Source organism: Calliphora vicina, chromosome 2 (assembly GCF_958450345.1).
Source record: "Calliphora vicina chromosome 2, idCalVici1.1, whole genome shotgun sequence".
NCBI classification, from domain to species: domain Eukaryota; kingdom Metazoa; phylum Arthropoda; class Insecta; order Diptera; family Calliphoridae; genus Calliphora; species Calliphora vicina.
In genome coordinates, this window is record NC_088781.1 from 109,390,859 (window position 1) to 109,401,655 (window position 10,797).

Below are 10,797 nucleotides of genomic sequence, written 5' to 3' on the forward strand. Positions count from 1 at the left end.
GTTCTACCATTTATTTAAGTGTTCCATGATTATATTACACGTTACATGACAAAGAATCCACGGAAATAGTGGCATCATTGGCTCAACCTGTCTGGCGAAAAACATATTTGCAATTGAAGCGCATGTCATGAAGAAAGGAAATTCAAAGAAGATTGGCAAGGCGAATTCATACAAGGTGGTGGTATTTCTACAAAAACAACAAATGGTCTTAATAAATGTCAAAAAACAAAAATTAAACAAATATGTATTAAAACTAAATATAGTGTAGATTGAATAATGAGGGCTTTACTTATTTATGCAAAATATAAATATTTTGTTAATTAGCTTTGAATATATAGATATTGAAGTATAAAAACAAGCTTTGACAGATGCTAGAACCAAACAAGTGAAAAAAGAGTAATCAGCTGATTGACTGACTCCACCTTGTATAAATTCGCCTTGGAAGATTGGGTTACGGTGAATTAATATAAGATGATTACAGCTGTTTTTTTAATTCGTTGTTAGCAATACTGTCAAATTTACGCTTTTTGTTGCAAAAAAAAAATACAACAAACACATCAGAGTGTCATAATATTAACTATCCATTGTATGCTTAGTTACCAGATCAATTTTGTATGAAATCGTCAAATCTTTAAATCCACAGGAAATGAGAAGGTAAAACTAATTTGTATTAAAGTGTTATATTTATTAATTAAATTTATTAAAAAATAAATTAAATTTATTAAAAAATAAAGTTTGCTATAGAAAATAAATCAATAAAAACCTGGTAAAATAATTATTTTCAATAGAATACTTGTCGAAAACCTTTCTAATTAATACTCGACCTAAACTTTTAAATAGAAAACTATTTTTATACCCTTCACTTTCGTGAGAAGGGTATATATAAGTTTGTCATTCCGTTTGTAATTCCCACAATATAATTTTCCGACCCTATAAAGTATTCATATCTGGATCCTTATAGATAGCGGAGTCGATTAAGCCATGTCCGTCTGTCTGTCTGTTTGTTGAAATCAATTTTCTGAAGACCCCAGATATCTTCGGGATCCGAATCTGCAATAATTCTGTTAGACATGCTTTCGAGAAGTTTGATATTTAAAATCAGCAAAATCGGTCCACAAATGATTTTTGACCTATATCTGGATTACTAAGACATTAATATAGACAATATGGATATCTAATGATAGATATTTCATAGACCTTTGCAAAGACGTAAGTTGGACCTACAATAGGTCAAAATCGAAAATATTTTTTAACCCAATTTTTTTTTCCAACAAAAAAATTTTAAAAACAAATTTTTTTTTTCAAATATAAAAAAATTAAAAAAAATTTAAATAAATTTAAAAAAATTTAAACAAAATAAATTTTGTTTACCTAAAAATATTTGAAATTTTTATTTTGAAGTATAAATAGCTCTCTTACTTGTTTAATATAACTTATGTACGTATGGACGAACATCAACGTGAAATTTGTAAAATAATCATTACATGCGGTTCCAGTGAACAAATCAAAATCCCAGTAACGTTTAATATCTTAACAGTTAACTATTTATAAAAAGCAATTCCAAAAAAATCAATGATAATCTTGATTTATGCCCAAACCAGTAATCAAGGGACGATATGACATTTTATATGTATTTTACACTACACTTGAGAATTTTACATGTGGTATAAATTAAAATAATCAGGAAAATCTACTTATTTAACATTGTTTTAATAATCGCCAAGAGTGGGACAAAAAATCAATAAATCTGGCAACATTGGACTTATGGCGAAATAAATTATGGCATTTTGTGAAATTGTCAAAACGAAAATCAAGAAGAAGAAAAACGCATAGATTGCGTATGTGTTAGTTAATTTTATAAGGAATTGTAATTCTCTTATCATTTTCTAATTTAACGTTGAAAAAGTAACAAATTAATTTCGTAATTAACTTTTACTCAAAATCAACATGTGAAAATTAAAAGCTTTTGTAATTGTTCAAACAAAAAACTTACTGATTTTTGGTTTTATAACATAAAAAAAAAATATTGACAGCATAAGATTTCAGTGTGTGCGTTTGTACATTTTTTGTATGCGTCTGTGAATCAAAGAAAAAAGACTAGAAAAATTTTAACGCGTGCCTCCAGCCGCTACATACTACGTGGGACTTTAATTTTTTGCAAAGCTATTTTAGTTGAGTTAAATTTTTGATTTCCAAAAAATTTCGCCTACAAAGGCAGGAGTTCAACAAAAACTAGCGGATACTGACTGCAATTTTCATAGGTGATGGCCTAAAAAGGCCGAAAATTAAAAGTGAAAAAAAAAAATTAAAAGAGAAATAAATTTATTGTACAAAATCCAGCAACAACGTGCTTTCACCTTTGGGCTGTCTACAAAGCAGCAGCTGCAGCCATATAAGTCTGTCAAATCTTTTGAAAACTGAAACACATAAAATGTCGGCCGACTCAAAGTCACAGTCATCTTCCCAACCACCTTTGTCCCAACTTTGGCCGGGGTTTGGTTCTACATCTAACGATCTTAGTAACCCGCTGGAACATCATCAGCATCACCCAACCAATCAAACTCCGACACAATCTTTGTCTATGAGTTTGCCTAAACATCATCATCAGCAGCCAACGAATATCAATAATAATTATGTGAATTTTAATCAATTTATAATGCAACATAACTTGAAATCGCCTCATCAAACTAAATCACCCTTGTCATCATCTCTCGATGATAAATTTACAAAAGTAGAGGGTCAAAATTCCAAATACGATGACGTTTTCAGTTTTATTCAGAATATGGAGGGCATGTATAATAACAACAATGTTAATGCTAAAGGCAGCAACAATAATGCCATTAGTGGAAGTAGCAATGTCACCAATAATGGTGGCAGCACCAATTCTAATCATCAGCAACAAACACAGCAGCTCAAACATCAACAATATAATGTAAGTTTCTAATAAAATTTCGCAATTATATAGAAAATGTTATACTTAAATGACAGGCCAATTAGAGGTGCCAACTTTTTTCAGAGCATTTTGCTCATAATCAGGGCTGAGATTTTCATGTACATAAAATATGCACTATAAATTGAAAAATATGCTCAAAAATATGCCGAAATATGTACTAAAACCATAAATAATACACTATAAAATGTAAAATATTTACAAAATAACATAGAATTTGAATAGGAAAAATGATAACAGGGAAAAAAACTCCCGGGAATTTTTTTCATAATTGGGCTGAATATTTAATGGAAATTCAACCATGTGGTTCTTAAACATATAAAAAAATGTTCCAAACTAAAAATGTTTCAGAAACACGGGTGAATTCACCTTAAAACTTCGAAATAAATTTTAAATTCAAATTTTATTTGTATACACATTTTTATATTCCATCAACAAATATGGAGGTATATTGACTTTGTCATTCCATTTGTAACAAATTAAAATAGTTTTAAGTACACTGAAATTAAATTGTAAAGTATAGCGAAATTAGGACATTTGACCATAGTCCCCATATAAGGCCCCGCTAAGAAAATGACGAACATACATAATTGTCTTATAATTCGTGTTAATGTGGGTAAGGCGCAAAAAGTTTTTATTCGAATTAAAAAATTGTTAAATATACAAAAATAAAATTTAAAATATTCAAATTATATGCGGAAAAACGCATAATATGCGATTATATCTTTATCTGATTCGGAAAAATAATTGATCAAAATTGATTTTGGGTTACTAAGTACAAACATGCATTTCCATGAAAATCGCTGCCCTTCTCATAATGAATGGATGAGAAAGAATCGGTCGCAGGTATTTCGATCAATATTATATACTTTTTATACGAACGGTTCAATGTTTAATTTTGGTGAACTCTAAACAAATGTATTGTAACATATGAATAGAAAGTTATTTCCACTGATTACACAGATACGAAAGAAATGACAGTAACATCAAACCTTATAGTTATTTTCATATTCTACATCCACTTTCAATGGTTGTGGTTTGCAGAGCTAGAGAAAAAAATAAATTTTTGTAAGCTAATCTTTTTGTAAAAATATTGATTAAGGCTATTATGATAATAGCGGTATACACAATGTAGAGTACTTGGTCTGGTAATGTAGTAAAATAGCACATTAGCACAAATTAAAATCAAAATACTGGATTATTGAATTCATTTTTTTTTTTATAGAACTCGGATATTTTTTAAGAGTGCAATGTAGTTAAATATGTTGAATTTATTTGGTCGATTCACAAGGTATCCTATCATGTCATATTGTCATAATCAGGGAAACCGGAAATATGCTATAAAAAAGCGTTTTAAGCGCTTTAAATATGCAGTAAAAACTTTAAAATAAAATTTAAAAATTATGCTCTTAAAATACAAACTTTTACATAATTTTTAACCAAAAAATATACTTTTATTTAAAATAATCAATACAATTTATTTCTAAAAAGGTAAGGTAACATAAAACAAACAAAAATAACAAGAACTAAAACAAGAATAAAAAACAAATACAACATAAAAACAATAGGAACTTAAGTTATACAAAGGCCTCGAGAGGTATTTTTTGATGATATTTTATATAAATATAAAGTCACTTCTTCAATTAAGGTTATTATTGCAATTGCAAAATGTTGACTTAAATTTTCAAATAAAAATCATCTATTGAATCTGAAAACATTTTTATACATAGAAAATGTTCTTTCGACATCAATTGATGTTATAGGAGCAAATTTAAAAGATAATATTTCTTTAACACTTAGAACGGTTAAATTTCAATTAGAACTAAAATTTGATATTTAGATGGCGCTACTATTAAAATAGGGCTTACTTTATATTAAAAAAAGCCATATATTTTTCAATTTTGAATTCTAAACAAAACAAAGGAAGTAAAAATCTGTAACACAACAGCGAAAAATAAGTAAGACAAAATTTTTTTTTGATAAAGTCAAAATATGCTATTAAACAGTAAAATATGCTCTAAAAAGCAAAAATATGACATATATATTCTCTTAAAACAAATATATGCAAAAATATGCATTTAAGGGTAAAATATGCACTGACAAATCGATGCCAAAATTCTTAAATAGTTCTGAAACGTGTAAATATCTTATCAATGTGCCCATTAGACTCACCAGAAAAAACATGCATTTGCATATTTTGGTTTCCCTGCTAAGTACAAACATGCATTTCATGAAAATCACTGCCCTGCTCATAATGAATGGATGAGAAAGAATCGGTCGCAGGTATTTCGATCAATATTATAAACTTTTTATACGAAAAGTTCAATGTTTAATTTTGATGAACTCTAAACAAATGAATTGTAACATGAATCGAAAGTTATTTCCACAGATTACACAGATACGATATTAAAAATACAATTTTCTATAGGCAACGAGTGTGATATATATTTGTCTCTATTTCCAAACCACAACCATTTTGACATTTTCTTTTGTTAGTTTTCTATAGCCATATTACTGGAACCAGCTGATTTATATCAGTGTAATTTGTGGTTTATTTTGTAGCAATACCAAATTAGTTATTTAATTTGTGTATGTAATTGTTAAAATCCTAAGTCTGATATAAAAATTGATTAAATCATGACTGGCTACCGATTTGAAAATTATTTATAGAATTGCCGTAACAGTATTTACAATTATAACGGAGACGTTATTTTAAAAATAACGGTAATTACAGTTATTTCGGTAAAATAACGTCTTTAAACATTTTTATATTTGAGGAATATTATAACATTATGGCAATATGTCATGATAGAATACCTTGTGAATCGACCAATTTTATATTTAAAGTTAAAAGTAGGCAATATATTCGACATCTACTTTATTCTGCTTGTCAAACTCAGTGCACTGTGAAAACAGTTAAAATATTTTAAAAATTGGTGGTACTGCTATTATCTTCTTCGCAACTGTATAATATACGGAAGGCATGTCCCCTAATCACTGTGCCAGTTGAAAAAACTGTCAAGCGGGGCACCCAGTAGGTTAAACTAATTACGCTGAATTCATTATTTTCGAGATATACCTTTCCAATCTTTCCAATCTTGTCAACATTGTTTACAAATTGGTAATTTTATGAAAAGTTGTGCCACAAGTGTACAATAATTAATATTTTTTATGTATTTTTATTTTGTTTCAGTACTTTGATCCCACACTACCCCAATATCCATTTGCCAACTATAATAATCAAATTTCCAACAACAACAGTGTATTTTCGGATGGTTTTCAACAATACAATATTAATCCTAACACTGGTCCTGGTATATCAACATCAGCCGCCATCAAAACATCATCAACAGCATCTTCAACGGCAAATCCAAATGTTTATGATAATACTAATTCATATGGTAACTTTAATACAAATGGTACCACTTACTATGCCAATCCGTTTGCCACGGGTTTTGATTTTAACAATACCAAACTACAAGCCAGTGCTCCCGAATTTGTGCCAAGATTTGATAAACTTTCGTTGAACGAAACAGCTCTAGAAGCAAAACAACAAACGGAGAACATGGCTAAACATCCCGAAAACACCAACGTCTATAAAGGCAAACCGCAAGAGCAGTACGATGCTAAAGATGAGGGCAACATACAAGCTGAATCTAAAGATATGGCGAAAAATTTGGATTCTAGTTTTGAAAAAGAAGAGAAACGACAACAGCAGAGACATGAACGTTCTCGTGGTAATAATCGTCATCAGAATAAACATGATAAGGAAAATAACAAGAGAAATAACAATCGTTTGGAAAAGAATATGGAAAGATTTTCTAGGAATTTACAAGAGAAACATCAAAATAATGATTCAGCCTCAAATTCGAACTCTTCCACACCTTCCTTGACCATGAATGGTAGGGAACGGGACCGAGAGCAGCAGCAGCAACCGGGTATTGCTAAAACTACAGGAGCTTTTAGCAAAAATAATCGTGGTTCTTTGAATGGCAACAATGGAGACAAACAAAGAAATTCTGAGGGCCAAGACAAGGCAAGCGCAGATAAAAACAATTACAATAATAAACGTTATCAAAATGGCAGACGTTCACAAGATTATACAGAACGTGAAGATCGTTACGAACGTTATGCTGATCGTGGCGAACGTTCTGATCGTGGCCACAATCAGCGTAATCAACAGCGCAACGACTACCATCAACGTTATGATAACTATCGCAGCAACAAGAGACGTGATGATTGGAATCGTAATCGTGATCGCATCAATGGTTTTCGTGTAGAGGAAAAATATTCCAATGATAATGGCAAGGAAAGTCCTTTGGCCTCGCCTGAAAAGAGGTCTCCCAAAAAGACTTACGAGAAAGAAAACGAAAAACTGTCGCAAAGAGAAAAACTTATAAGAGATATAGAAAATAGACGTCTGGAATGTTTAGTTTGCGTAGAGCCCATTAAGGCTCATCAGGGTGTTTGGTCTTGTCATAATTGCTATCATATACTCCACTTGCAGTGCATAATAAAATGGGCCTCGTCCTCGAAGTCGGATGATGGATGGCGTTGTCCTGCTTGTCAGAATGTTGAAAAAGATGTTCCTCGTGACTACTACTGTTTCTGTGGCAAATTGAAAAATCCCACAAATAATCGTCAAGATATTGCTCACTCTTGCGGGGAAGTATGCGGACGTGTAGAGGGCTGTTCACATGCCTGTACTCTGCAGTGTCATCCCGGGCCTTGCCCTCCCTGTCAGGCTCAAGTTAAACGCGAATGTGGTTGTGGCAAGACTTCCAAAACCATGCAATGTTGTTTAAAGGAGACCATAGAATGTGATTCAACATGTGAGAAACTCTTGAACTGTGAATTGCACACTTGCGAGGAGAAATGTCATGAGGGAAAATGTCCCGCCTGCAAGGAGAAGGTAGATCAAACTTGTCACTGTTCTAAGCAAGAAAGACAGGTTACTTGTACTCGCGATTCCCATGATAAACACAACTATTCATGTGGCAAACCTTGTGGTAAGGATTTAAGCTGTGGCAATCATAAATGTAAAGATTGCTGCCATCCCAATGAGTGCAGACCCTGTAAATTAAGTCCTGATACTGTGACTTCTTGTCCCTGTGGCAAAATGCCCATTGTTACCGAACAGCGCAAATCTTGCTTAGATCCCATACCCGTATGCGAAGGTGTTTGTAGTAAGACTTTAAAATGTGGCAAAGCCACCAATCCCCATCACTGTACATCCAAGTGTCATTTGGGTAATTGTCCACCATGCAACAAGCAAACGGCGGTCAAGTGTCGCTGTGGCCATATGGATCAAATGATTAAATGTCGCCAGCTGTCGACACGAGCCGATGATGCTAGATGCAAGAAACGCTGCACGAAAAAACGTTCCTGTGGCAAACACAAGTGTAATCAAGAGTGCTGCATAGACATCGACCACTTTTGCCCACTGCCTTGTAACTATACGCTCTCTTGTGGCAAGCACAAGTGTGATCAACCCTGTCATCGCGGTAATTGTCCGCCCTGCTATCGTTCCTCCTTCGAAGAACTCTTCTGTGAGTGTGGTGCTGAAGTTATCTATCCTCCTGTGCCCTGCGGCACTAAGCGTCCCGTTTGCAAGCGCCCCTGTTCGCGTAAACATCCTTGCGATCATGCGCCACAACATAACTGCCATTCAGCAGCCACTTGTCCTCCCTGTATGATGTTCACCACCAAATGGTGTTATGGCCAGCATGAACAACGCAAAACCATACCCTGTTCTCAGCACAGTTTCTCATGCGGTATGGCTTGTAATAAACCTTTGCCTTGTGGCCGCCACAAGTGTATTAAGACTTGTCATGAGGGTCCGTGTCAAGTGCCCGGTGAGATATGCAAACAAAGCTGTACTACTGCCCGTTCCAATTGCGGCCACAAGTGTATGTCGCCATGTCACAATGGAGATTGCCCAGAAACACCATGTAAAGAAATGGTAAGAAACTAAAATTATGAATCTAAAATTACACTGCCGAATATAGCATTAAACATTTTATTCACCTAAAAATTCTTTTTCCTCAAAAACAGGTTGAAGTTCAATGCGAATGCGGCAATCGCAAACAAATGCGCACTTGTGCTGAATTGGTTCGCGAATTCAGTCGCATTGCTACTGCCCAGCTGGCCTCATCCATGGCTGAAATGCAGCGTGGTAACTACATGGAATTATCGGAAATTTTAGCTCCTGTCAAACTCTCCGGTAAATCGAATAAAACTTTAGATTGTAACGAAGAATGTCGTCTACTTGAACGTAATCGTCGTTTGGCTATTGGTCTACAAATACGCAATCCAGATTTGCCGCAAAAACTCTTAACAAAATATTCGGATTTCATACGCAACTTTGCTAAACGTGATCCGGTTTTGGTCAAGTCGATTCATGAAGCTCTAACCACTCTGGTGAAATTGGCCAAAGAGAGTAAACAAAAGTCACGCTCACATTCATTTCCCACCATGAATCGTGAAAAGCGACAGTTGGTTCATGAAATGTGTGAAATGTTTGGCGTAGAATCGGTGGCCTATGATGCTGAACCGAATCGTAATGTGGTAGCTACTGCTTTTAAGGATAGAGTAAGTTCTTTTATTTTATTTGTAAATAATAAACAAATTAATTTTTATATTAATTTTTATTTTTATTTTATTTTTTTTAGTCTTGGCTTCCTGCTACCAGTATTATGGAAGTAGTAGCTCGTGAGGCTGGTCAAAGACGTGTACCAGTGCCGAGTAATAATGCCTGGGGTTTAAAGAGATAATGCTATTAATACCACACACACAAAGAATTAAGTTAAACCTTAATTGGAATATATATATTTTTTTTCAAAATCATCACTTATACCTATTACATATAAACAAATACTTTACAAATGATAAACTTACCCAACTAAAATGAATTTCGAACTGTCTCTACTACTCCTCTCTAGCCCTAGCAACTTCTTGGAAATCATAAAACCCAACTAACCACCTTTTTGATGAGAAAAAATAAACTATTAATCTAAAAAAAAACAATGTTACAACATGAATATTTTGCTATAGTAGTTAGTCAACCATGTCAACCATGGGCTTACTAGAATTCGAAAAAAAATCAATTACTTTTCAACTTACTTTTTTCCTTTCATTTATTTCTTTATCTTAAAAAACTGGTAATTTTACTTTTGTTTCATATTTTATATATTTTTTCTTTTGTTTTTATAACGTTATGCACATATATTCTTTGCAAATGGATTGATTGGTTAATGAATGTTATTATTATATTTTTCTTCTTTATCTTAAAGTATAATTATATAAAAAATTGTTTTCTTTTTTTTTTGGTTTCAGTAAACTTTAAAATATTATTCTTTATTTAACATACAAATTTATAATCATTTAAATTTATAAACAAACATTTAATACAAAACTCTAATGAAAAACTATATAGAATAACAAAAAAACACAAAAAACTTGTTTATTAAATAAAAAGTTGTTTATTAATGAACTGTAAAGAAATTGAAATTCTTATTATTTGGAAATCTACAACGACTATAACTGTATTCAACAAAACGTTTAAAGTAAAAACAAGTGGATCCGCTTTACTAAAGTAGAATGGTTAGCGATGGCGATCTAACAATACTGATCAAACAATTCGGTAAGCCAAAATCGTAGTGAAGACAACGGTGATTTTTTTTTTAAATTTATAAAATTTTTTGCGACAAAGGATCATCGCGATTCTTATTCTTTCCAAGAAACTTTGCGGAAGAAACCATAACTCAAATCATTTCGATCCACCGGATTTTTCAAAATACAGTGCAACTTCGACAATCCGGACACATATAGTTTTAGGCTCGGTCGGA

At 32.5% G+C, this 10,797-nt stretch overlaps 1 protein-coding gene across 1 annotated transcript; it reads left to right on the forward strand.

The window, feature by feature from the left end:
* Positions 1-1,818: 1,818 nt before the first annotated feature.
* Positions 1,819-10,453, forward strand: stc (nuclear transcription factor, X-box binding stc). The gene is made up of 4 exons (XM_065502542.1): positions 1,819-2,932; positions 6,144-8,912; positions 9,005-9,541; positions 9,622-10,453. Exons 1-4 carry the CDS (start codon positions 2,432-2,434, stop codon positions 9,721-9,723), a joined length of 3,909 nt encoding a protein of 1,302 aa, XP_065358614.1. The 5' UTR covers positions 1,819-2,431; the 3' UTR covers positions 9,724-10,453.
* Positions 10,454-10,797: the final 344 nt, after the last annotated feature.

Coding starts and splice junctions, on each gene's coding strand:
- stc (XM_065502542.1), top strand. CDS start 2,432: ATGTCGGCCGACTCAAAGTCACAGTCATCTTCCCAACCACCTTTGTCC. Junction 2,933..6,143: donor TCAAACATCAACAATATAAT/GTAAGTTTCTAA, acceptor ATTTTGTTTCAG/TACTTTGATCCCACACTACC. Junction 9,542..9,621: donor CTACTGCTTTTAAGGATAGA/GTAAGTTCTTTT, acceptor TATTTTTTTTAG/TCTTGGCTTCCTGCTACCAG.